General features: G+C 53.5%; 1 protein-coding gene across 5 annotated transcripts in view; it reads left to right on the top strand.

The window, feature by feature from the left end:
* NFILZ (NFIL3 like basic leucine zipper) overlaps positions 1–27,015 on the top strand; it is a 59,986-nt gene that overhangs the window by 25,712 nt on the left and 7,259 nt on the right. The window contains exons 1-4 of one of the 5 annotated variants that reach the window (XM_079115554.1): positions 5,817–5,895; positions 12,660–12,792; positions 13,141–13,371; positions 23,041–23,177. In XM_079115554.1, the coding sequence (XP_078971680.1) occupies positions 13,245–13,371; positions 23,041–23,177 (264 nt within the window). In that variant the 5' untranslated portion in view covers positions 5,817–5,895; positions 12,660–12,792; positions 13,141–13,244. Of the gene's footprint in view, positions 1–5,816; positions 5,896–12,659; positions 12,793–13,093; positions 13,391–23,040; positions 23,178–27,015 lie in introns of those variants that run through there. The other 4 variants (XM_079115557.1, XM_079115555.1, XM_079115556.1 and 1 more) reach the window with 4 other exon arrangements.

The raw sequence follows: 27,015 nt of genomic DNA on the forward strand, positions 1-27,015 counted from the left end.
GACTTGGCAAGACCCTGTCTCACAATAAAAAAGAAGAAGGGCTGAGGGTGCAGCTCAGTGGTAGAGTGCTCTGGGTTCAATTCTCAGTACTGCAAAAAAAAAAAAAAAAGTGTATGTGTGTGTATTAAGACAGGGCTTGTCATGGTAGGTGCTCAGTGTAGGTTGCCATTGTCAAGAGAAGGGTAAGGAGAACAACTGTGTGTCCCCGTTTCACCCCCACTCTGGTTTCTAAATTACCTCCTTGAGTAACTTCATGCCCAGCCCCACGCAGACTCCCAGGTGGCACGATCATCTTTCCCGTCTGAGTTCTAATCAGCGTAAGGAAGCAAGGAGATCTGGGCTGTTCAGGATGGTCTGGCTGTAGACAGCAAGGTCATTCCTGACACCGGAATAGAGACATCTCTGCTTATCCGTGGCTAAGGAGAAGTTCTGCAAGTACCTATGTGGGTACTTGGTGCTCACTGAGGAAGGCCCCCAAGCCGGCACCCCAGAGTGCAGGCATGGAGATAGAAATGAGTATTTCCCCCCTTTCTTTCTTCTTTTCCCTTGTGTGTGTGTGTGTGTGTGTGTGTGTATGTTTGTACCGGGGCTCCTTCCCGGGGCCTCACAGCATGCTAGGCGGGCATTCTGCCACCCAGGTACATCTGCAGCCCTTTTACGTTTCTATTTTGAGACAGGGTCTCACTAAGTTGCTGAAGCCAGCCTGGAGCTTGCAGTCCTTCTGCCTCAGCCTCTGAGATACCTGGGACTGCAGAGGTGCTGCACCATGCCCAGCAGAACTGGATGTTTTAAAATACACCCTGGCTTCTCTTCTGAGCCTCCCCTTTCAGCCACAGAATCTGAAACCCAGCCTGGGAGCTCCTTGCCAAGGCACCTGCCAAGGAACCCAGGCAGCAGAGGCTGGAGGAGGACCTTGCTCAGGTAATGAGCTCTGGCTCCTTCAGGGACATGGCCCGGCACTCTGGGCCTGGGCAGAAAGGCTAATCAATGCCCTGATGTGTGGCCCAGCCCAGGATCTGTGTGTGTGTGTGTGTGTGTGTGTGTGTGTGTGTGTGCGCACGCGCGTGGGCATGGAGACTTCACCCCGGGGATCAGCTCAGAGCTGTCCTCCCAACACTCCATGCTGGCAAGAGGGTCAGTGAGACCTGGTTCAAATCTTACAAGCTCTTCAACCCTGAGTGCCAATCAACCTCTCTGAACTTTGTTTTCTTTAGCTGAGGAATGGGAATAACTGTTCACATTTGCCTTAGACTGTTTTTGTGATGTTTTTTAATCTGTAAAGAGTACATATTTATTCCTCGAGATTCTGCAGGTTGGACTGTTGCCGGTCAAGGCCTGGGCACCAGTGGGCTTGGTTTCTGCTTTCAGATTGGGCCTTGTCTGGCGCATCCTCACCTGGGGAGTGGGGAGGGGAGGAGCACACACCTGCCCCTCCAGACCTTTCTGTGGTCACAGTAATCCACTGGCAGGGGCTCTGTCCTCATGAATTAAACACCCCTGGTAGGCTGGCCCTCCCAACACAGTTGCACTGGGGACTAAGTTTCTAACCAGTGAATTTTGGGGAGCATGCAAACCAAATCACCATTTAGTGGTATTTTGAGGGTAACTCAGATAAAAGGGGTAACTCATAAAAGGTTTAGCCTGGCACTGAGCACAGAAGCCATTGCTACAGTTATTCTTGTCCATTTGACAGCCGTCCTGCGAGGAAGCAGGGATCACAGCAGGAAACCAGGCAGCTCTATGGCCCTGCCCCAAGAGCTCAGCTTGGTGGGAGACAGGGTCCGTGGTCCCTGCACTCATATGCCTGTTGGGACCCTGGGAACCCAGGGAAGACCCTTGGTCCCAGGGAAGGCTTCCTAGGGGAGGGGAAGGGTGATCTGTGGCTTCAGACTAGGGGCCAGAAGAGAGGGTGCTGTCGTGCAAAACTCACCAGGCGATGCCTCGGGCCTCCCTGGAGCCCCTCAGCATTAGGAAACCTCTAGGTGCACAAGGCACAGGTTCTCGGGGGGCCCAGAGGCAACCTGACCCATCCCAGTGGGCTTCGATACCTTCCCAGGCACTCAGCGGGGCTTCTACAAACCAGCCCAGGACCTGCCCTGATCCTCGGTGGCCACCAGCCCAGCCACCACGGACTATATTATTTTATATGGATTTTCTTATTACTTCATGGATTGATTAAAACATTTATTGGAGCTGGGTACAGTGAGTGATGCATGCCTGTAATCCCAGGGACTTGGAAGGCCGAGGCAGGAAGGTCGTAAGTTAGAAGTCAGACACAAGACACAGCATCCTAGGAGACCTCAGCCAAGTAGTGAGAATTTGTCTCAGAACAAAACACACACACACACACACAAAATATATATATATATATATATATATATATATATATAAAACAGGACATAGCTTAGCGGTAAGATGCCCCTGGGTTCAATCCTCAATACCAAAAAGCAAAACAAAACATTTACTGAGCACTTACTGTATGCCTGGCTTGGGTAGGAAGCAGAATAGAACAACATCCTCACACTCATAGCAAGAGAAGAAGACAAGAGATCATGAGCTAATCCACATACCGTCAGTTCTCATCATTCACGGCAGTTCTGTCCTAAAGCCACAGCAAACAGTGAATCAGTGAATACTGAACCCTGCTCCTAGGGGAAACATAGGGTTAGGTTCCTTCAGGTCGCTGCCCACAACAGTTTTCTCAGCCCATCAACTAGCACTGTGTTTCATGTTTCTGTTGTAAGACAACTTAGTTAACGTATAGTTGGCTCCCTGTATTTGTGGGTTCTGAACCCGTGGGTTCAACCAGCATTGCATCAAAAATACTCAGAAAAAACATTGTAGTCTGTATGGAAAACATAAAACCTTTTTTTTCCCTTCTTGCCATTATTCTCCCAGTAATACAGTGTAGCAGCTATTTATGTAGCATCTGTGCAGTACTGGGTATCATGTCCCTTAGGGAGAGCCCAAGAGCACCGAGGATGTTGCTAGGCCTGGGGCACACTCCAGAACCCTCCAGAAGGACACTTGTTTACAGGAGGAGGTGAAGCCAGGCCAGAGCATCTCCTCGGTTGACCTCAGCTGGGAGCTGCGCGCTGGGCCACTCCAATGTTTTGCTGCTCTCTGCACATCCACAGAGGAGCGGAAACGCCCCGTCAGTATTGATTTGGGGTTGCAAATGAATTTCAGTGAGTAGGCAAATTTGCCATGATGGAGTCCACAAATAACAAGGATCAACCGTATCATATTTTGGTGGCAATGTGTGTTATGGAGAAAAAAATAAATAAAAGCTGGGTGGGGATGGAGAAGGGAAAGGATGTGTATTAGTTTCCTGGGGCTGCTGTAACAAAATACCACAAGCCAGTGCCTTAAAAACAGAAATTTAAGCTGGGTGCGGTGGTGCAGGCCTGTAATCCCAGTGACCCAGAAGGCTGAGGCAGGAGGATGATGAGTTCCAGGCCAGTCTGGGCCATTAAGTGAGACCCTGTGTCAAAGTAAATAAAAATAAAAAGGGCCAGGGCATAGCTTGTGCAAAGGGAGGAGCAAGTCCTGGGACTCCACCGGAGCATGGAAAACAAAAACAAAGCTAATAAGACACAACGGACAAAGGAAGCCCCCAGAAATCTGTTGTCTCAGTTCAGAAGGTCAGAAGTTCAAAATCGAGGTGCTGGCAGGAGACGTGCCCTCTGAGGCCCGCAGAACCCTTCCTGCGCCTCCTGGCTCCCGGTGGCGGCCGTCAGTCCTTGGCTTGTAGTTGTGTTGCTCCTGTCTCTGCCCCCCGGTCACAGAATGTTTCCCTGTGGGTTTTCGCCTCTGTGTCAAACTTCCCTTTTCTTCTCAAGACACCAGTCGTGTCAGATTAGGGTCTGCCGTAATCCAGAACTAGCTCCTTTTAATTTGATTACCTCTGCAAAGATTGTATTTCCAAATAAGGTCCCATTCATAGATTCCAGGTGGGCCTGAAGTTTGGGGAAGGGACACTTCAGCCAGTCCAGAAGATCTCTTTGAGAAGATTTCTTGAAGGGTGACATTTGACCTGATTCAAGCTGAGTTAAAAGCATTCAGGGGGATGGTGTGTGCAAAGGCCCTGAGCCACTCTCTGTTCCAGTATCAAAAGAGATACTGGAGGAGATGGAGGAGACTGGGCTTGAGGGTGAGGCAGGGAGGGGATGGGGCAGGTCTCCACAGGTTGCAGGGAGATCTTGGGCTTTGAACTCAGAGGAAGTAAAAGCCATAGGGGCTGTGGACAGAGGAGGGACATGAGATCCCAGAGACAGATGAGATAGCATATGGTTGGCTAGGCCTTGGGTTCAGTGTCTCAGGGAATCCCACAAGTCCCACAGAATCCCATACCTTTGCTAGCCTGTTTCTGTAGATGAGGTCTGGCAAATTTAACTCACTCCCATCAGGCCTCTTGGTGTGAAGAATAATATATAAGAGGGTATCCATAATGTCTTTGGAGCAAAGTGTTCATTACATGCAGACTTCTATTGTATTAGTCTGTTTTGTGTTGCTGTCACAAAATATCTGAGGCTAGATAACTTTATAAAGAAAAAAATCATCCACAGTGGGTTCACAGTTCTGATTCATGGCTGAGGAGCCGTATCTGGTGATGATTTTTTGCTGTCAGAGTCCGAAGCAGCACAGGGCACCCCATGGTGAGACACAGTGCATGTATGTATTGTCCCTGCCCCTCCCTTTTTTTTGGGGGGAGCAGGATACTGGTGATCCAGCCCCGGGCCTCACACATGCTAGGCAAGCACTCCACCACTGGGCTACCTTGCCAGCTTTTTTTACTTAATTTTGAACTGGTGACACTAAGCTGTTCAGGCTGGACTCAGACTTGTGTCCTCCTGCCTCAGCCCCCCGAGCAGCTGGGACCACAGGTGTGTGCCACCAGGTTCCCCCTCCCTCTCCTTATGCTGTGGTCACGGTGGCTCCACTCCGATGACCTCACCTGACCCTGATGGCCTCCCTGAGGTCCCACCGACATACCGTGCACACACTAACTTCCTGCGCTCTCCGTGGCTGCAGCGGGGCTCCCGTTCCAGCCCCTGAGCCCCTGGGCTGTGCTGGACCGTGCCCAGACCACCCCACCTGTCCATCTTTACCGCGAACCAAGGTGACGTTTTGCTGCCAGGCAACACCTTTGAAGCCTCTTTTATAGCTTTGTCGGTGGGCATGGGGCCCCTGCTGTATGGGGGGCTTGGCAGCTGGAAGCATGGCTCTCGGGAGTCCTAAGACTGGGGGGTCCAGTCAGAGGCCCAGGAGGTGGAGCAGGGCCGGCGGTGGCAGGGAGGGGAGGCGGCCCTGTCTGGTGCTCCGGCTGGCTGTTTCTGGTTTCTGACTACAGGTGGCACGCAGGCCTGGCTTGAGTCCCTCGCACCCCGTCCAAGTCCAGTCGGGTCGACTCGTTCCCTCTGCAGCTTGACTGCCCATCGCCCCTCTGGACCCACATGATGTGCGTTTAATTGGGGCCTTGGACGCTCAGGGTATGTTCCACAGAACTGTGGCCAAGTGAGGGATTAAGCAAAGCTATTAAACAGGGTCATTCTGTGCAGGTCTTGTCAGAGCCTTGAACATTCTCCTGTGCTTTGCAGTTTTTCCAAACTTTTTTGTCCCTTGACATTTTTCCCCCCATCTGAAGCGAGTTTTGGGGAACCAAGCCTTTCTGGAAGAGCTAGAGAAAATCCTGCCTTAACCTACAGTGCAGGCTTGAAGATTGGGGTTGTCAGGCAGAGCTTTCTGGCCAAGCATCAAAGATTTCTTCCTCCTCCTCCTCTTCCCAGGACCTGGGCACCGAGAACAAGGCCAGTGTCCCACAGCTCTCTGGGGCGGCCCAGCGGGTTGCAAACTTCGGGCAGGCCAAATTAGGAACTCGAGAGAGGCTACGAGGTCAGCCAGGGCAGGCCTGGGGGCCGAGCTGGGGGCAAAGGGACTGCGGGCTTGGGTGGGGGGACAGAGAAGCAGGATTCCTGAGCCGGAGTTTCACCTCTGCCCTTGGATAAAGTCCCTTGATCGCTGGGGGGTCTCTGGCAGCCGGGTCTTCTGGGAAGGCTGTGTAGTCCCCTGGGACAAAGTCCAAGAGTTAGCTCAGCAGAGAAACATCCAATTCCGCCCCCCTCCCCAGTCGGGGTCACAGCGGGAGGCGGCAGATTTTCCCTGCTCTTCCCTCAGTAAACAGGGGCGGGCCAGCCTCCCTCCCTGCAGCCTCCAGGCTGGGCCTCCCCCAGCCCCCTCTGCACAGCACCAGCCTCTTAGCCTCCTCCCCTCCACCCCCTCTGACCTCTCACAGCCCCTCTGGCTGTGGGGACCCTGGGGACTCGGTCAGTCCAGGCCTCACCTTGGGTTTGACTGCTGGGGCCACTCGGAGAGACGCAGGCTTCCCAAGGGGGAGGCGGGGCTGGCGGCGCATGTGCCAGCCCGCAGGTGGCTCTCACCCCTGTGGTGGCCGTCCCTGGGGCACCTTGACCCGGCCTCCAGAGGCCAGACCCCACCACCCTCTGCCCTCACCCTCCTCTGGCCACTGAGGAGGGAGCCCGCTGCCGGGGTGGATGGGCCTCTCGGCTTCCAGCCCGGAGGCCAGTTTAGCTGCTCGGGCCCCAGATCTCTATCTTGGGACGGGTCCCACCCTGCCAGTCAGGGCGCAGGGTCTCGGTGGGGCTGGGGTCAGACTCGAAGCTGAATAGGTGGTGAAGTGGGTTGGAAGTTTAGAGACCTTTCTTTCCTAGTTGATTTGTCTGACGTGATAACGCCGTGTCTGGCATATACTACACATGCATCAGGTGTTCGGTTGTTACTGTGTGTGGCAGATGTCATCATCATTTTGTCTATTTTTATTTTACTTATTTTTTCAGTGGTCGGTGGACCTTTATTTATTCGTATGTGGTGCTGAGACTCGAACCCAGTGCCTCACATACGCCAGGCAAGCGCTCTTCCACTGAGCCCCAGCCCCAGCCCCTCTTTTTATTTTTAGTTGACATAATCACTGTGCAGCATTTTGGGGGTACGGGGTGATACGTTAATACATGCCTACAGTGTGGGAGGATCAGATCAGAATAACCAGCGTTCCAGCTCAGACATTCACTTTCTTTGTCTGGCGTTCAGCAGTTACCTTTACCGCAGGTATGGTTTTAAGTCCTGGGTCCTTTCCTTTTTTCCTTTCATAGAAAAAATTAATGTGGGGTTGTGGCTCTGTGGTAGAGCGCCCGCCTAGCATGTGTGAGGCACTGGGTTCGAGGCTTAGCACCACATAGAAATAAATGAAGAAAATAAAGGTCCATCCACAACTAAAAAAATATTTAAAAAAAAGTTACCGTGTACCGACAGCAAAACCCACACACTCTAGTATACAGTTTTGTGATGTGTGACAGACTGCACAGCCATAACCATCCCTCAACTAGAATTCAGAGCCTGCCCAACTCCTGCACATACGGTGGCCCTCGGCCCTGGCCCTGCCTCCAGCCCCTGGCGACCGCCGATCCCTTCTCTGTGGCTAGACTTGTGCCTCTTCCAGAATACAGTCAGCTTCTGAGGACTGAGGACTGAGGATGCAATCTGAGGACTGAAAATATTTAGAAAAAGAAGTGTGGGTTTTTCGTCTGGTCACGAGCCCCTCCTCAATACAGCATCACCACTGTTTACACAGCACCATCGTATGTGGTGTCTAAGCCTTATAGAGATGATTCTCAAAGAATTTAGAAAGGTGGGGGTAGGTTCTATGACATTTTGTACAAGGAACTTGAGTGCCTGCAGATCTGGGTGTTCTTTGGATCCTCAGCATCCGTGGACATGGAGTGGGAACTGTGTACAGCAGGTCAGATGGTGCTAGTCTGACCTGCTGTATACAGGGCGGGGAGTACCCTTTTAGCTTGGGGGTTCTCCTGGGAAGGTGGCACTGGGAGGGGAGGAGATGGAGCTGTGCAGCCCCTGAGGGGAGGAGAGTGCATTCCAAGCAGAAGGAAAAGCAAGTGCAAAGGTCCTGAGGCAGAATTTAGTTGGCTGCCCAAGGAACATCCATGAGGCCCATGTGGCTGGAGCAGAGTGATTGAGGTGGAACACTCAGGGCCTGAAGGGCTCAGGGGATGTTGAAGCAGCCCCCTTTGGCTGCTACATGGAAAATGATGACACCTACTCTAAGGATTGTCATGGGGATTATATAAATTGATTTGTCTGATGTGATAATGCCGTGTCTGGCATATACTACACGTGCATCAAGTGTTAGGTTATTACTGTGTGTGGTAGATTCTGCATTTTGGGGTGTGTCTGAGTTCCAGCTGAGTCAGGGGCCATTAGTGAGTTTGCTGCTGTTAAAGAATCTCTCTAATGCTATTTTAAAAACTCCACTGAAGCTGGGTGCGGTGGCACATGCCCGTGATCCTAGTCACTCGGGAGGCTGAGGCAGGAAGATTTTAAGTTTGAGGCCCATCTGGGCAATTTAGTGAGACCCTGTTTCAAAATAAAAAATGCAAAGGGCTGGGGATGTGCTCAGTGGTAAAGAGCTATTGGGATCAATCCCGAGACCTGGGAAAACAAAACAAACAACAACAACAAGAGCCCCCACCGGGTGTTTGAAAGCCCTGCTGAGGTTGCTTTGGGCAGGCTGGCCAGGGACCAGCTCTCTTGTATAACAGATGTTACCCAGATGTCAGCCAGGGTCAATCAGGCCTCAGAGATTTGGTGCCTGCCTCTCTCCCACGACCTGTGGGAAGCCCAGCACCCTCCCTGAGATGTCTGCGAATTCCTGGGGCCTCCGTTCTCATGGTTGCTTCTTGGCCTGAATTCCTGCCCGTGTGCCCTTGGGCCCACCCACCTTCCAGGGCCACCCCTTTGGGGGAACCAGTCCTGTTTTCTTGCATGTCCCCCTCCCCCAATACACAGTCTCCTCTCCAAGATTCTGCCCGTCCTAGGGTTTTGACATTGTTTAGCTTCCACGTAAGATGTTGCTTGACAAAGAATTCCAATGCTGGCAGGGAAGATGTGCACGCTTCTTGCATAACACAGCAGAGTGTTATGACTGGCTGACAGTGAACCGTGCTGTCCCGAGAAGGGGAATCTTGCTGAGGACACCCACGGTCAGTATCCGTGAGCTCCCGAGGGGCTTTGGATGACAAACCGGCTGGGAGACAGCTGCTGGAGGTCGAGGCTGCAGGGGTAGAGGCTGGCACAGCACCGACATTGAGGCTGGGGGTGAGCTCGAGGTAGCCACCCGAGGAAGGACAGCACAGCAACAAGGGACCAGGAACAGCCACGGCGAGCCAGACTTCTGGAAAATGAAGCAAGCCCTGGCAGCAGAATGTGCTGTGGGTTCCTCCCCAGTTCCTGTAATCAGTGACTGCTTTCTCAGGGCGTGGACGTCAGGGGCCAGAGGCCGGAGTCAGAGCAACAGAACCTTCCGTGGGGCAGGGGTGAGGAGAACCTCCGGGGCTGGTCGGGTGTGGACAAGCCCAGAACTTGGCGTGTTTCTGGAACGAGCATGCAGGGTGTGTTAGAAAGATGCATTCCGCTCAAGCCTGGAAGAGCAGGGTTCCGGCGGGCATGACCGCAGCTGGGCGACGGGCCTGAGACGCCTGAGCCTGCTCTCCCTGTGGGCTTGCTTGGCCTCTTGCATTTGCTGTCAAATTGAATAGATTCTTTTATATATATGTAAATATAAAATAATATATGTATATTAATATGTACATTTTTATTTTATTTTATTTTTTAGCTGTAGGTGGACACAGTACCTTTATCTTACTTTTGTACGTCGTGCTGGGGATCGAACCCAGGGCCTCACGCATGCTAGGCGTGCGCTCTACCGCTGAGCCACAACCCCAGCCCCTTGAATGGATCTTGCCGCTGGAATGGTCCTTGGAGAGCATGTTGCCCAGTATTATTTCTAAAAAGAATTCTCTTTGTTTGCTCTTGGCGCAGTTAGGATACGCAGTAGTGGGAGTCGCGATGCCATATTCATGGGGCGTATGAGGTGATTTGATCAATCTCGTTCCAGTGTTGCCCTAAGCTTCTCAGGATCACTTGATCACTTTTTTGCATGGAAATCCAACCCAGTCTGAAAACCACCCCCCGAAGGACTCTGCAGACAGTTACCTGGTATCGCGGCTGCTCCTGAGCCCCCTCCGTGGAGCCTACTCCGAGTTAGGAATGTCTGGTTCTCTCATTTGACACACGAGGGAACAGAAACGCAAGTGCACAAAGCCTTGCCCAAGGTCACACAGATGACCAGTGACGAAGCTGGTGTCAGTCCAACGTGGCAGGGAACTCCAGAGCCAAACTGGAGGCCAGCCCTGAAGCCCGCCTCTTGCCTGCTGTGCCATTTGGCCAGAAACATCTGCACCTCAGTTTCTGCATCTGCAAAATGGGAAGAATAAAAATGCCTACTGGGGGCTTGCTGTGAAGATTAGGTGACATGTTGATGTAACATTTAGAATCGATGCTTTAATCAAGAACATCACTCTCTTCTGTCTTGTTCAAGCTTTTTTTTTTTTTTTTTTCTTTTTTCTTTTAATGGAGTCTCACTTGTTGCGAAGGCTGGCCTCAAACTCTTGGGCTGAAGCAACTTTCCTGTCTCAGCGTCCAGAATAGCCGAGAGGGCAGGCAGGTGCCGCCTTACCTGGCTTTTTGTTTTTGTTTTCCCCCTTTGAAACAAAGCAGAGAACAAGTTAATGCTTAGCTCCTGGCACAAGTGGAAGTTTGAATTAAACAACTCTCGCCACCTAGTGCTCTCATGGTGCATAGCGTAGAATCTGCGGCATGGAAACATGCAGACTGAGCCCACTTACCATGTTTCTTCAGCTTACTTTTTTTGGCGGATGCATGCTGGGGATTGAACTCAGGGGCACTCGACCACTGAGCCACATCCCAAGCCCTATTTTGTATTTTATTTTGAGACAGGGGTCTCACTGAATTGCTTACTGCCTTGTTTTTGAACTTGTGATCCTCCTGCCTCAGCCTCCCAAGCCACTGGGATTACAGGCATGTGCCACTGTGCCTGGCTCAATTTATTATTTTTTGATGGTGCAAAATTCATAGGTATTCAGTAGAAACCATAATTTGAATTTTGAATTTCGATCTTTTCCTGGGCTAGTGGCACATGGTATGATACTCTCACTTAATGCAGGTTCATCTGAGTGTTGTGAGCACACTTAGGCTAAGATATGTTCAGTACATTTGGTGTATTAAATGCATTCTTTTATAGTGCTGGGATTTTCTTTGCAGTACCAGGGCCTTGTGCATGTTAATTAACCCTCCAGTCCTACATGTGTGTTTAACTTAGTGATATTTTTTCAATGAATGGGGTCTAACCCGTGGTCAGTCAAGGAGCTGCTGTGTGGAGATGGTTGGGCCATTGGCCGCTGCTCTTTGAGATTGCCTGGCTCTTCCTGAAGAGAATTTGTTTGAACATTGTATCAATTAGCCTTTGCCCCGCAACAAACTATCCTAAGATATAGCACTTGGAAGAAGTCACTTACTAACTCTCTCTGCCTCTGCTACCTGGCCATGCTGGGAATCAAACCCAAGGACTTGCACCTGCTAGGCACCCCCATTCCACTGAACTGCACCCCCAGCCCACTTAGTAATGCTTAATTCTGTGGGTTGGTGATTTGGGTTAGGTTCAGCCACTCATGGGGCTGCAGTTAGCTGGTGGTAGTTTGGGGCTGAATGATGCTGGGTGGCTTCACTCACCTGCTGGCAGTTGGCTGGGGTGCCTCAGTTGTCTTCCAGGTGGCCTCTCCAGCAGGCTAGCTAAAGTTTGTTCCTAAGCTGGTGCATTCCCAAGGTGGTTGTAGAGTTGCTAGGAAAAGCAGACAGGGAGACCCCAAAGTTCCAACATTTCTATTTGTGTTGAATTTGTTCACTGTCTCACTGACCAAAACAAGTCACACGTCAAACCCAGAAGGGTTTCCCAAGCCAGGGAGAGAGTCCTCACCAGAAACTAACCTTGCTAGCACCTTGATCTAGGGCTTCCCAGCTCTGGAACTGTCAGTAAATGCAGTTTTGTTGTTTAGGCCACTTAGTCCATGGTATTTTATTATGGCAGCTGGAGAAGACTTATAAAGATTTATACTTAGAGACAATAACTCCCAGGCTAGCCCAAGAGTCTCATTATGGCAAGTGACTTTCTCCATACAAGACATTTATATTTCTTAGTTGTGAAGTTCTCCTCTTCATTCCTCTGCACTCCTCTGTCCTCCTTCCCCACGCCCTACCTCTCCATGCCTCACCCTCTTGTGGGTTAAATAGATTACTTTGGGCTAGCCTGGGACCAAGTTCTCTTCTTCCACATTGTTCTCAGTGTAACATCCTGCCCAGGAAGGGATGGGCTGGTCACAGTCCTCTCATTTCCCACCCAAGTCCTGCCATAGTAATTTAGGGACAGTTCCTGTTCTTTGGCTTAAGAATGAACCCACGGGCAAGGTAGAGTAGATATCTGTCTTTTCCACCACTTGCCTTGGAATAGCATCTGGCACGTGGCTGACAATCTTTGTCCAGGGATTGAATGTCACTGGGCAGGACTCAAGACCTGTCTAAAGGTTGACACCTCTGAAGCTCTGTGCTTATGTTATGGTAATGGCTACTTCCACTGCCCACTATCAGCCAGCCTTCTGACTCTGAGTGTATCTCCTTAATGATTATTGATCAGTTGTCCCCTATATCCACAGGGTCCCCAGGATGAGCTGTTCCTCTTTTTCCCTTGGAAATCTGCACTTCATCCCAGGCTCAACCACGATACCAAAGTCTCCAAATAGAACTGTTCTGTTGGAGACATGAACTGTTTTGCTGTGGGCTGTGCAGGTAGGGGTGTTCCATCTAAGTTGGTCCTTGTGTTTCCTTGGGGCTGGTTGTGTAGGTGGACATGTTGGTGTGAGTGGGCATGTGTGTGCGCATGCTGGGTTACTCTGGGTCGGTGCCCATGGGTGCGTGGATTTTCTCCGGGCTACAGTGCCATCTTCGAGGGACTGCACATCAGAGATCAGGTCAGCATGTATGTGCATTTTGGCTGATTTCCAGCAGAGGGCACTCGAGGGTCTCATTCTATCCAAATCAAGAACGATGACTTCACTCCACCTGGGATGACCTTCTAATTCGTACAAAGGTTCGTGGCGTGCTCTCTACCGACCTGTGTTCACCTGTGTGTGCCAGACAGAATAATGTTCAACGCCACCAAGAGATGTTCACATCCTAACCCCTGCAACCTGTGAACATGGCTCCTGGCACAGCAAAAGGGATTCTGCATTGCCGAGGAGATGTCCCCCAGCTACATGCCAGAGCTGCTCACCAGGCATCCTCGGGGAGAAGGTCTTGCTGCACCACAACCTGCTGGCCCACAGTGCCGCCAGCGCCCCATGGGGGTGACCAACTTCCCTCTCCAAGGTGCCGGGTGCTGACGTCGGTGACTACACCTGACCCCATCCCTGCAGCACACCCCCTCCCCAGAGTCATGGGGAGGTGGCTTCTCCATCACTGTACACCCTAGTGCACCAACTGCATCCTGGTCTCATCTCAGTGACATTTGGAGTTATGGGGTTGCCAGACAGGGAGCTTCCTCCTACAGCCAGAAGGCCTGCAGGCCTGCGGGCTGGGTGGGAAGGATGGGCGAGGTTCTTCCCCGAGTGTACAGCCCCCAGCATGGCTGTCCCCATTCACTCCCACCCACAGGCGCCCAGCTGGTTGGTGACCTTTCGATGCTCGGCCTTGCTCTCTCACATCTACCCTCAGCTCTCCAAGACGTGGGCCCTTGAGTGCTGCACCCTCTCGGTGGGCACCCCAATACCCCTGTGTCCCAGCATCCCAGCCCCTAGGGTCCCAACCTCCCGCCAGCCAGCGCCCAGCGCGCTGACTCCGGCACTCGGTCGAGGGCCCCTGCTTGTGCACACCCCTGCCAGCCCTCCTCTCTACCGAGCCAAAGCAGCAGGGGACCCTGACCAGCAGCAGCTGCTCGATCTTGGACTTCCCAGACCCTAGAACCGGGCACCAGAATAAACATCCTTCCTTTACAATTACCCTGTCTCAGGTATTCTGTTAAAGCAACAGAAAATACACTAAGATCCCCGACAGGCCCAAAGGGAAGGACCCCAGCACTCAGTACTTAGACCCCTCATGTCTGCTGACTGGCACCCTACACGTTCATGAGCACCCAGCTCCCAGCACCGTCAAAGCCCCAATTCCCATTAGTTAGCGGGATCCATCGCACCCAAAGGGTCATGCTGTCCCTAATCACGCGGCGGGTGGACCTTCCAACCTGTGATCTATTTCCTCTCCCCTTCACTAGCCAACATTCTTCTGAGACATTGACACCCAAACACCAGACCGGTCCCACTAACAGTCGCCCTAATGTGCGGGGGTTTCAGCCACATCCAGTGTGGTTGAGGGAAGGGTTAACTGCAGGAGGGCGATGCTGGCTATAAATCCATTACTAATACATTTTTTCTGGTCAATAAACACAAGAGCTAATAATCTTTTCAAATGGGAGGGGTTGTGACAGATCCGGCCATACCAGATCTGGCCTCCAACAAGATGGAGAAGCCCACCTCCCCTTTATTTATAGTTGCATAGGTAAAGGGACCAAGACCAGGAGGGGCTGCTTCTGTGAGGCACAGGGTGGATGGAGTTAGGGAAGCCATTTGCTTAGGGAGTTAGCACTCCTCAGACGGTGGACCAGTCCACACAGGGCCAGCTGCTGCCCGATGGTCTGGAACAGTGTTCCATGACCGCCAGTTCCTGGGGGTCAGCCCTTGCATCCCATGGCTCAGCCATGCCTGACTCTGCGGGTCGTGGATGGCTGCCCACACCAGTGACTAGCACAGTGCTCCCTCATCTGTCAATCCAGTTCCACCAGAAAGTGCCTGGTGCCTCAACAGGCCCACCCTGACAGTCTGCCTCTGGGAATCCACATAGTCCTGTGGATTTGGCTGGGTTCTGAGACTGTCGCCTGTCACCTGATGCCTGGACCTACCCAGCTCCACCCTCCATGGATGCGAGCCTCACCCAGGTTTCTCGACTGTGGATCACAGCAGCTTGGCCAGGGAGATAGAGGGGCCTGGGTGGGGCTGAGGATGCTTGTGCCTGAGATCCCACTTGCCTGGGTGGGCGGACCAGTCACTCCCCTCCCCCCCTTTTTCTGGTGCTGGGATGAAACACAAGACGTTGCACGTGCCAGCCAAGCGCGTCACCTCTGAGTTACGCCGAGTCTTTCGAAGGTGTTGTCGGTGTTTGTGGGGTTCCCTGAGACATTCCGATCCATGCAACCATCAGATTAGGGAAACTGGCTTACCCAGCATCTCAGACTTGCATCATGTTGGGGACAGTCAACATCCGCTCTACTGGCGACTCTGAAATACACAATGACTGCAGGACATGGGAAGTTTTTCCTCCTGTCCAACTGCACCCAGGCAATTGGAACCTTAGAATGCTACGGACATGCCCATCCTCAGCCACAGGCCTTACTGGATTCCATCAGCTACTGCTGAGTTTTAATAATCTGTGTGCAAGCTCCAAATTAACTTTAAAGTAGCATTTGATTTCCATTGAACTTCCCGTTCTGCACTGCAATTGATTCAGAGAACTCCCAATTATCCTGGCAGCACAGAGGACTCAAGTACCCACTTGCATTTGAAAACCAAACCAGAGCATGATGCTTTCCAGGGTGCTAAGCCTTGGCATCCTACATTTTCTTTCTCTACTTAAAAAAAATTTCCACATTTTATGGGTGCATTATAGCTGTACATAACAGTGGGATTTGTTACATATTTGTGTAGCCGAAACCTCAGTCCTTGTCCCTAATGCCAATCCAATAACCAGAACACGGTTTTAAGAAAAAGTAAAAAGGTTTATTACTTTGCTAGCAAAGGAGAAACACAGGGGACTCCTGTCCCAGAGGCTGGGATTCTGCCCATCGGCAGGAATGGGGGCTGTTACAGAGGTGACTACAATCCACGGGTTCTACCTGGAGTTGTAATTGACCGGTTAATTTGGGAGATGGTCATTTCTGAGATCTTCTGGTGCCATCTCCAAAGTTTGGATTGCTTTATTCCTGTGGTGGGTGTGTACTCAGGGACAGATCACGCTTCCTGGGATGGGGAAGAAAGGTCAACCTGTTTCTCCTGAGATTATAGAGGGAGAGAAATTAGGGAGGAGAAGGGAGAGAGGGAGCGAAATGTGTCCAGTTGAAAAATAAGTTGCAATGGCAGAGCAGCAGGGGTTGTAGTCAAAGCATAAAGTGGACCCTGTTACAGGTTCAATCCCGAAAACACCACGAAAACAAAACCCACTAGTTAATGATTTACATAAAATGCTCTTACATCTGACATTACGCGTTCAGCGTCTTCACCATCTGCAAATACCTCTGGGCGGGTAATAACGGGCTCTTGCGTGAAGAGGGGTGCGGTTCCACACAGTGACCACCAGGGGCTGCTGTTGCCGAGTCAGAGCCGGCTCCCCTCGGTTCCACCCCAGAGAGACTCCACACCGCGGCCTGGGGGCTGCTCCTCAGGAACCGCCCTCCAGCCCGCAGCCTGACTCAGGCTCCTTGGGCATCTTCAGGCCCCCACTCGGGCCTGCCCCCCGCTCAGCTCTGACCGCGTCCCTCCACCTACTCGCAGGTCTCCCGGGACATAGCCCTGGTGACTCTTACACCTGGGGTTCCCTCTATCCCTGTTTATTACTGTCCGCCTGGAAAACAAATATTATACTTCAAAACTTAGCCCCAGATTCCCACAGGGCATGCAGTGTCTTGATCTGTGTCCAGTTTCCTCTGTTGGGTAGGCTGGACAGAGAGGATGTGTCCAGGGCAAGTCCAGGGTAAGGGATTAGAAAATCTGAGAGGCAGCGGGGAGCCACAGAAGGTGTTGGAGCAGGAGAATGTCCTCCGATATCAGGAGAGAAAGGTTCCTTTCTTTCTGCCTCTGAGTTGTTCTAGAAGGGTCTTGGGTGGCTGGATTGACAGGCTCTAGCTTCTGCCAGCCCAGACACCTTGTTGGGCCCCCTGTGGTAGACCAGCAGGTGTGCCCTCCTGGGAGGGCTCTTGGCCTCTCAGGACCTCCCTCAGACACCAGGTAGGGGACAGCCCTGGCAGGAAAGCCATGAGCTGCAGGCTGGGGACCCGGGTGTCACCTTTACGGAAGTGTGGGTGACCCCCTCCACCACTGAGGAGTCTGGAGGTTCCACGCGGCTGCGGCGGGCCTCAGAGGAAGCAGCAGCCGGAGGTGAGCCCTGCTCGGGTGGAGGCCCAGCTGGCGTGGGCAGCCTCCCGGGGCCGGGGTCCTTGGGACCCACCAGTGCCCGCCTCCCCTGCCCAGCCCCCTCCCTGCCTCTGCCTCCCAGCCCCTCAGCCCTCAGCCCTTCCCCTGCCCTTGCTGCCTCTGTCTGTCCCGTCCATCCTTCTTGCTCTTACAGGTCCCTCCGTGGCTGTCTCTGTCACAGAGGGTGGAAGCCGGTTCCCCCTCCCTGGTTGGAGGGGTCTCCAGGAGCCACAGAGACAGTGGCAGACCGAGAGACAGAGGAGGGGACAGGGAGAGAAGCAGAGACATGCAGTTATGGAGAAACCCGCAGAGAGCCAGAGGTGGAGAAAACCAGAGGCAGAGGGAGGGGGCGAGAGCCAGAGCCGGAGGCGGGCGGGATGCCTCCTCCCGCAGCCCCCTCCTCCCTTCTCTCCAGGCCTGTCCTGCCCCTGGTAGCCGTGGCTCCGGTCCAGCCCTGTGGCCCAGGCCTGGCCCAGCCCTGGCCCAGCGGCTGCCCGGGGGGCCCCAAGTGACCGGGAGTGCAGGCTCCTGCAGCTCTGAAGAGCACCCAGCGTCCTTGGTCCTTGCAGGTGGTGACGCACACTTGCGTGCACGGGGCTCGGGGGCGCTGAGTGGGGTGCTGGCATCCGGGACCAGGCAGGGTTGGCCGTGGGGAACCCGGGGCGGTCAGTGAGCTGTGGGGGCTGCTCGGGGGAGTGCCGGGGTCCAGCCTTGTTCTGGGATCTGCTGGTGAGGTGGGTCCAGCTGCCCCGGAGGGAGCCCTTTGTGTTAGTCCTCAGGGACGTTCGGGGACGTGCAGGTTCTGCAGAGATTTGGGGTATTGGGTGCTTGGAACCAGAAGTGCTTCCTCTTTGGATTTGTTTTCCGGTTTGAATATTTGCGCTTAGATAGATGAGCTGTCTCGGGGAAGTCGAGTGCGAGACCCGTCAATGTTTCGCACGTCCCTCATGCATGGAGCTGGAGAGCATTTTATAGGACATTTAGATGATTTTGTGCATTAAACAGACTTCAGGGTGCGGGGCTTCCACCGGTGGCATTATTTCCGTGCTCAAGGGGCTTCAGATTCGGGGTTTGGATGAGGGTTGGCCTGGGGGCTCAGCGGCCCTTGACTGCGGCTTCTGCACCTCTCTGGTGGTTTCCGGGGGTCTGTCGAGGAGGTCAGCAGTGGCTCTCGCTTGCCGGTGGTGCTGGGGCCCTGGGCTGCTGCAGGGCCCCCTGGTGCTCGAGGGTGGACAGTTGGGGTCTGGGTGACTGCTGCGAGGTTCCAGTTGTCCCCAGGACGGGAGTGAGTCTGACACTGGTGGCCATCGACACCCTGTCTGCACTTCCTGCTTTCTCTGTTTATTTCCGTCTGTCTCTTTCTCTCTCTTGGCTTCTCTGTTTCTCCTTCCATACTTTACTTTCATTGAAACATTTATTAAGCACTAACTGTGTACCTAGCACCTGGCTGCAGCAGGCACCTGGGGTCTCCGGGTCCTCCTCAGATGGGAAGAAGTGGGTGCCCCTTCGCCACCACCCAGCAGCAGGGATGGGAATCCATGGTTCCCCTGGAGCAGAAGGGCTGGGTATTAGTGATGTCCTTCCCCCAGCTTCAAGTCTGAAGTGGAGGGATTTGGCAGGCATGGTGGACCTGCAGGTCTGGTGTGGGTGCAGGGATTCTCCCTCGGTGGAACACAGAAGAGTCCAGGTGTTGGGAGAGGGAACCAGCCATGAGGATATTGAAGGGGAGGACCCTCCCGGCAGAGGGAACAGCCAGTGCAAAGGCCCTGAGGCAGGATTGTGCTTGGAATGTTGGAGGAATAGCTAGGGGCCCGCGGGGCTGGAAGGGAGTGGGTGAGGGGAGAGCAGGGATCGGTGCACACTCACCACCGCTGATCAGGCAGCCCCGGGGCCCAGACCTGCTTGGGGTGCACGTCTTCGTAACTCAGATTCAGATACGGGCCCTTCCCCTAGAGCAGAACTTCTCTTCCACACACTTTTGATGTTAGGGGCTGGAGAGTCCTGGTCCTGGGCTCTTGCTGTGCATTATCTGATGTTTAGTAGCAGCCGGGCTTCTAACACTAGGTGCCCATTGCACTCCTGAGACGTTGCCAGATGTCGCCTGGGTTAGAACGGCTGCCTTAGAGGAGGGCCCCCGCAGGGTGTGTGGGGAGGAGGCTGGAGCCCTGTGTCCCCTCAGGCCAGAGCGCCCCAGTGTCCTCACTGGTGGAGCAGAGCCCGGGGAATGCCCGCCTGCCTGTACTCAGGCATCCACTAATGGGTGTTTGCCAAGCTCCTGGGGAGAGAGCTGTCAGTCAAACGGTTGCACAAAGGCATGTGAAATACCCTGACACCAAGACCAAGAGCAGGAGCCCTTGATGTTTAGTAAGTGCCTAACAGTGGGAGGTCAGGGAGGGTTCCCCAGAGAAGTTCTGACCAAAGGGAGAGAAGGAGCAGGCTAGGGGAGGGGGCAGAGCCCTCCAGGCTGCGAGGCTGCATGTGCAAAGGTCCTGTGGCCAGCCAGGATGGTGGGAAGGCCAGTGTGGGTGAAATGAGGCCAGAAGGAGCTCCGTTTGGTCTGTGGGGGCCCCGTGGGTGGGGTGGGGGCGTGTAGTCTTGATGTGTAGAGGGTTTTAAGCAGGAAAGTGGCATAATCAGATTCGTGGTGAGAAGATGCCTGGGGCAGATAATGTCTGTAAAACGCTTAGCGCAGGCAGTATCAGATGACGCCCGTGGGTGTCGGGGGCTCGGGGAGGGCGGGGGTCCAGCCCTGCTCTTCGAGATCCCTAGGGATACCGCCTGGCTCGTCTGTGGAGCTCTGCTGTTCTCCAGGCTCGGGGCGTGGCGGCACACGGGAACTGTGCTACCTTGAGGATGGTTTCGGAGATGAGGGGCGGGCACCCTGGGTGGGGTGGGGGCTGCAGCTCCACGGGCCGGAAGCCGCTCTTCTCGGCTCTCCTGGGCCCCAGGGCTTTCTGGGCGTCGAGCCCTGAGTCGTGCCGCCGGCCACCTGCCCCTCGCCCTGGCTTTGTGGCCTGCTCACGTGGCCTTATCTCAGGCTTGAGCTGGGGCGCTGGGCTCTGAACCCACCCGCCGTGCCAGCTGAGAAGATCACCGCGTCTCCCTGCATCTCGAGGGGCGTTGTGCCTCCCAGGCGGGTTGAGAACCAAGCGCACTGCTCACACCCGTTCATCAGAACGCAGTGCAGGCCTAGTGTGCGTCGGGCACACGTGGGCAGGGCCGGGCCCCCAGGGCCTGCTGTGCTAGGGGCAGAGGCAGACACCAGGACAGCCCGTGCGTGGTTGGAAGGTAAGCAGTTGACCTTCACCGTCCCTCATGCTGGGGTTTCCCGTCTCCCCACCTTTCCTTGTATGCGGTGCTGGGACGGAGCCCAGGGCCTGGCACACACTGGGCAAGCTCAAACCCCAGCCTTTTTTTTTTAATTTTCGAGTCAGGGTCTCACTAAATTGCCAAGGTTGACCTTGAACTTGCCATCCTCCAGTCTCAGCCTCTGGAGTTGCTGGGATCACAGGCGAGGGTCACCACATGGGCTCTACTCCGACTTTTCAAGGCTGGAGCATGTAGATCGTGTTTTCTTGATTCATTGTCCTGCACTGGCCATTGAGGTGGCTTCCGTGTCTTGGTTATTGTCATGAGGCTGCAGGGAGCGTGGGAGCAAGGTGGCTGCTGATTTCGTGGAGCATGTGAGGTGATGTATTTGCAAATTAGCCTGGTTTAGTCAAAACACCCACGACAGGCACAAGGGTGCATGCCTGAAATCCCAGATCCCCAGGAGGCTGAGGCAGGAGGATGGCAAATTCGAGGCCAGCCTCAGCAATTTAGCAAAATAAACTTGTCTCAAAATAAACTAAAAAGGGTGGGGGTGTGGCTCAGTGGTGAGTGCTTGCCTAGCATGTTCTGCAACAAACAACTGGCCCCAGCCCCGTCTCTGGCACATGATAAATAGATACAATTATTACTTGTCAATTAAAAATGAAATAAAAAATGAAAGAATTCAGGGTGATAGTGCCCTGAATACCCACAGAGTAGGATGCAGACAGATGAGTGTGTGTGGCTATTTAGCCTGGGGGTCAAGTCAGGCCTTGGTTGGGGAGGTGACACTGGAGGTGATGGAGGGGCCCAGTGATCGTCAGGGGATCAGCATTCCAGGCAGATGGAACCCCCTGTGCAAAGGCCCTGAGGCAGAGCTGCGACGGGTGTTTTGGAGCAACCAGGAGGCCCTGAGTGAGAGGCCTGGGAGCTGGGAGGCCAGGAGGGAGGACAGGGCTGCAGCCCAGGACCAGCTGAGAGTGGAGAGAGTGTGGGTTGAGTTTGCAGGCGACCCTGCAGCTTCCTGGTGTGGGCTCACACATACCCGGGACGGAGCTGCTCCCAGCTGCGTGGAAGAGGCCCGGGAGCATCACGTGCTGGGATTGGGTGGCCGAGGCCCTGATGCTCAGGAGACCCTGCGTGGGGGCGTGGGGAAGACGGACGTGACCCCGGAGCACCTTCCAGGGAGAGGCCACAGTCATGACCTCCAGGGCCCCGTGTGGGGTTAAGGAGACGTGCCTGGGAGGGTGGGCGCTGGGCGGGGTCCAGCCTCTTGACCCGGGGGTGTGGGGGCTCAGGTGCCGGGATGGAGACCCTCCCCCAGCTGGGGCTGAGTGGGGCAGGGGCTGGCGGGTCCTGGCCTTGCCTGCAGTGGGGCTGTGTGGTGACCAGGGCCAGGTGTCCTCATCCCTTCCTGGCCACACCGCTCGGGCCTGGGAAGGGCTAAGGTCAGGGTGAGGGCCCTGGAGCTTCTGCCAGGCCGCTGGCCTCGGGCTGGGTGGAGCTCAGGGCCAGTCCTGAGGGTCCCGGGTCGGGGTGTGCAGCCCAGGGAAGAGGAGGGGTCTGAGGCTCCCTCTCTAGGATCCAGGCCGGATGGAAGGCAGAGCTGGAGGCACGATTTCGGTCCGCGTGGAGTCTAGGCGAATGCCGTGGACCCCCGGCCCGCTGTTGCTCCCACCCGGTGGGATCCCGGGGGCCTTCTGGGACTCTCGGGTTCAAACACTGGATACCTATTACTTCTGGGGACCAGGCACGCCCCCCGTTCAGTTGTGCGCCCATCTCGTGCCCACTTAACAGTCGAAGCAGGCTCAGAGGAGAGAAGGCACCTGGCCGGGGCGGCTCGGTGGTCAGGGACTGGAGCCCGGGCCTCGCCCCGGCTTCCTGCCTACCAACCTGCTCCTGGCGCCCGGCTCCTGCTGGGCCGTGGGCTGGGCACAGGAGGTACCCACGGCTTCCTGCCTCTCCCCGGAGCCGGGAGGGGGCCTGATGCGGTGGGGCAGCCGCGGGCCCCATGGTGCCTTGCATTTTCCCCTTGAAATCTGAGTTCCCACTGAGGCTCTCGGTTTCAGAGGTCGGTTTCGCTGGGGGCTTTTATGAGGCAGGGGCTCGCTCATTGCGAGAGTGCAGGGCCCTGAGGTTCCACGCAGCTCCCTGAACCCCGTGAGAGTGTGGCCTCTTGGGGCCCAGAGGCCCTTCCAAGGAACGGGCTGGGCTGCCCGGGGCGTGGGAACAGCCCCTGCGTCCCTTCCTCCCTGGGCAGCTCTGAATCAGAGGAGAGTCACATGGAGCAGTGGCAAGGAGGCCCCTCTTGGGCTCACCGTTTCCAACTCTCTGCTGGCATCCCTCCTGAGACAGGCAGCTCATTGCCTGTCAACTCAACCTCGGCTGGGTTCGTGAGCCGGAATTCTTAGAAAAGTCTTTCGGATGCTGGTCCAGACCTGCAGCTCCAGCCCCTCCTCGAGACCCCACAGATCACACTCCCTTCTCCAAATAGTTCCCACCTCCCGTATGCAGTCGAGCGACTGTCTGGAGATCTGTGCACCCGGGCTGATTGCTACAGTGAGGAGGGAATCCTGCTGGGCCCTGGGAACCCAGAAGAGCTTCCTGGTCTACCTGGCTGGAGTCACTCCGGTGAACTTCCTGTAGGAGGTGGCATCTGGAGATGCTAGGAAGGGTGAATGTCATTAGCTTGTGAAAGAGGTGGGAGTAAAGTGTTTTAGGCAGAAAGATCAATATGGAATTGGAGGGGCATCCTGAGGCCAGAATGGGATAGAGAGATGCCTGGCGCACCCAGGTGGAAGGGCAGAAATGCCTGCCTTCACCAGCCAGGGTCTGAGTCCCACTTTGTTTTATTTCAAATTGCTTTGCCAGGAAGCAGTTTACATCTCTACCTTCTAAGTATCCAAGTGCCCATCTCACCGCATCCTTGCCAGCAGTGGGTTTTATCACTTTTTAAAATCTTTGATAATTTCAGTGGGAAAATTGTTATCTCATTCTATCAACGAACAAATGAGTATTTCTTTTGTAAGCAAAAAGGTAAGCAATGTCTCCAGATGTACCGTGGCCTCGAAAATGTCACCTTTTGCTGGTGAACGTTGAGTCCGACACCCACTGGAGAGTTTGTGGTTGCATCTATTTTCCCGCGTAGCTCGGAGCAGATGGGAAGCCTGCAGGTGCCCTTTGGCCACGTGGGTGGGGAGTTTGTGAGGCAGCCTCTCCCCACCTCTTGATTGATCTTTTTTCTCACCTTTTTTTTTGTTGTTGTTGTCGTGCTTTCAAAGTTTTGACTCTCTCCTCCACTGGCCAGTCGTCCAGGAGCAACTGAATCCCCGCTCCTTATGAAGGAGCTGCGGGGTCCCGCCGGGCTCCAGCCTTACAATGCGGGAAAGAAAGCACAGCGGGAGAGAGGGAGGGAGACCACAGACAAGCCAGGAAAGCCCCGAGAGGAGCACAGTGGCCTGAAGGCTCAGCTCCAGAGTTAGACTGCTCAGCCCTGGGCTACCTGTTGTGCTTTCCTCTTTGCCACTAAAATCCCCTGTGATCTGGACCCCAATTTCCCTTTCCTCTAGTTGTCCCATCTCTTGAGTTTTCTAGCAACTACATTTTGTATACCTGAGCTCCGGCTTGTCCTTGCTGTTCATCTGTTTTTAGTTCATAAGCTTCTGTTCTTGTTTAATGACTGAGATTCTCTTCTTCATCTTTCTGAGTCACTTAATAGACTCATTTAAAATCGCACAAGTATTCTCTGTCCCCTCAGATGTAAGTTCTAGTTGAGGAGTTTATGGGAAGTCCATGAGGGGACCATGAATTCAATGTCTGCTTTTTTTGGTGGCACTTGGAATGGAACCCAGGGCCATATGCATGCCAGGAAATATTGTACCACTGAGCTGTATCCCCAGCCCTTTGTATTTTGAGATGGAGTCTCACTCAGTTGCCAGGGCTGGCCTTGAACTTCTTACCCTCTTGCCTCAGTCTCCCAGGTAGCGATGATGACCGTGCACTGTCCTACCTGGCTGGTCTGACTGCTGCAGAGCAGTGGGAGCTGACCTTCCCGCTGCACCTGCGCCTGCTGACCACCCTCTCTCCAGCCTGCCTCCCCTTGGCCTCTTGTACCCATCAGTCTATTCTCTACGTCTATGAGATCTGCTTCTTTGGCTTCCCTGTAAGTGGGAACTTGAGGCAGGTGCTCTTTGTTAAAAGCTTATTTAATTTTATTGGCACATTACAGTTTATACATACTATTAGGATTCATTTTGACATCATGATACAAACACGGAATATAATTTGCTCAATTCAGTCTCCAGTACTTCCCCTTTCCTTTCTTTCCTCCCTTTCCTCCCTCTCCCTGTTCCTTTTCTTCTATTCTACTGGCCTTTCTTTGATTTATTTATAGTTTTTCTTTAATGTAGCACATTCAGGACATACATAAAGGTGGCGTTCACTGTGGTCTCTTCACATGTGTACACAGGAGACTTTGGTCGGAATCATTCCACATCCTTCTGTTTTCCTGCCCCTCCTTCTCTACGATCTCTCTTCAGTCTTCATGGAATTCTCCAGTCCCTTTCCCTTCTTATTTTGGCCTAGCTTCTGCATATGAGAGAAAACACTTGACCCTTGACTTCCTGGGTCTGGCTTGTTTCACTTAGCATGATGTTCTCCAGTTCCATCCATTGACCAGCAAATGCCATGATTTATTCTTCCTATGGCTGGGTAAAACTCCATCATGTATATATCACAGTTTTTAATCCATTCATCTATCGACAGGCACCTGGGCTGGTTCCGTAGGTTGGCTATTGTGAATTGTGCTGCTATAAACATTTATATGTGTGTACGACTATAGATTGCTGATTCTAGATCTTTTGGATAAATGCTGAGGAGGGGGTAAGCTGGGTCTTATGGTGGTTTCATTCCTAGTCTCTTGAGGAATCTCCATACTGCTTTCCAGAGTGGTCACACTAATTAGCAGTCCCACCATCAATTATGAGTGCACCTTTTCCTCCCTAGCCTCGTCAGCATTTAATGTTGTTTGTATTCTTCGTAATTGCCATTTTGACTGGGCGAGATGAAATCTCAGTGCAGTTTTGATTTGCATTTCCCTGGTTGCCAGAAATGTTGACTATGTTTTTCAGATGCTTCTTGGCTATTCGGATTTCTTCTTTTGAGAAGTGGCTGTTCAGTTCCTTTGCCTGTTTATCAATTGGGTTATTTGGGCTTTTTTGGCATTAAGTTTTTCATACGTTCCGGACATTAATCCCCCGAGGACCAGTTGGCTGAGTTCTCCCATCCCTCTGGCCCTCTCTTCACGCTCCTGATTGTTCCCTTTGCTGTGCAGAAGCTCTTTAATTCGATGTCATCCCACTTAGTGATCCTTGGTCTTACTTCTTGAACTCTAGGAGTCTGGCTCAGAGAGTCAATGCCTGTGCCCCTGTGTGGCGTCTTGGGCCCACATTTTCTTCTAGCCGACGTAGAGTGTCTGGTCTAACTCTTGGGTCTACCATCCACTCTGAATTGGCTTTTGTACGGGGTGAGGGATGGGTCAACTTTCGACTCCTGTCTATATGGCTATCCAGTCTGCCCAGCACCATTTTTTACAAAGGCCGTCTGCCCTCCGGTGTGTGTTTTCGGCACCGATGCCTGGTGTCCGGGGACTGGCTCTCTGGCTCTGGGTCCGTCTGCTGCTCTCTTCCGTTGGCCTTCACCCTGCTGATACCCACTACGAGCTGTGTCACTGTATTTCTGTAGTAGAACCTGAGCTGGGGTATTGTGACGCCTCCAGCTTAGCACTGCTTGCTCAGAAGTGCTTTGGCCCTGCTGGGTCTTTTGCTCTTTCTCGTGAATTTTAGAGCTGCATTTCCCCCCCTCGTTCTGTGGAGAATGCCATTGGTGTTTTGATAGGGATGGTGTTGGATCTGTGTAAGGCCTTTGGTCCTGGGGACATTTTGAGATATTAATTCTGCCTATCCAAGAACATGAGAGCTCTTTCTATCTTCTTGTGTCCTCTTCGATTTTGTTCTTCAGCGTTCTATAGTTTTCTTTGTAGAGGTCTTTCACCCCCTTGGTTAGATTTATTCCCAAGTATTTATTATTTTTTTTTAAAGGTTATTGTGAATGAGATAGCTTCCCTAAATTTTTTTTTAAGCAATCCATTATTGGAGGGTAGGAAAGCGATGGAATTGGGTATGTTGATCTCGTACCCAAAGCAAATGCTCGTCCCTGCCCCCTCCACTGCCTCGGTCAGCCTGGCTGCCGATCTCAGCCCTGCCCCATCGTTAGCTCTGTGGTCTCTGGACTCTTCTCCTCTGTGGACTCTGACCTCTACCCTTTAGAGGTGCGTCTTCAGTGGAAGAGGTACCACCGGGCACGTCAGGGGAGACGCGGGCGCTGGAGCCTGCTGACCCTGCCTCAGAGCCCGGCTCCTCATCTGTCGCACCAGGATAAGAACCGCACTATGCTTTCCTCCTGGGTGGTA

Source organism: Sciurus vulgaris (genome assembly GCF_902686455.1).
Source record: "Sciurus vulgaris genome assembly, chromosome: 16".
Taxonomy (NCBI): domain Eukaryota; kingdom Metazoa; phylum Chordata; class Mammalia; order Rodentia; family Sciuridae; genus Sciurus; species Sciurus vulgaris.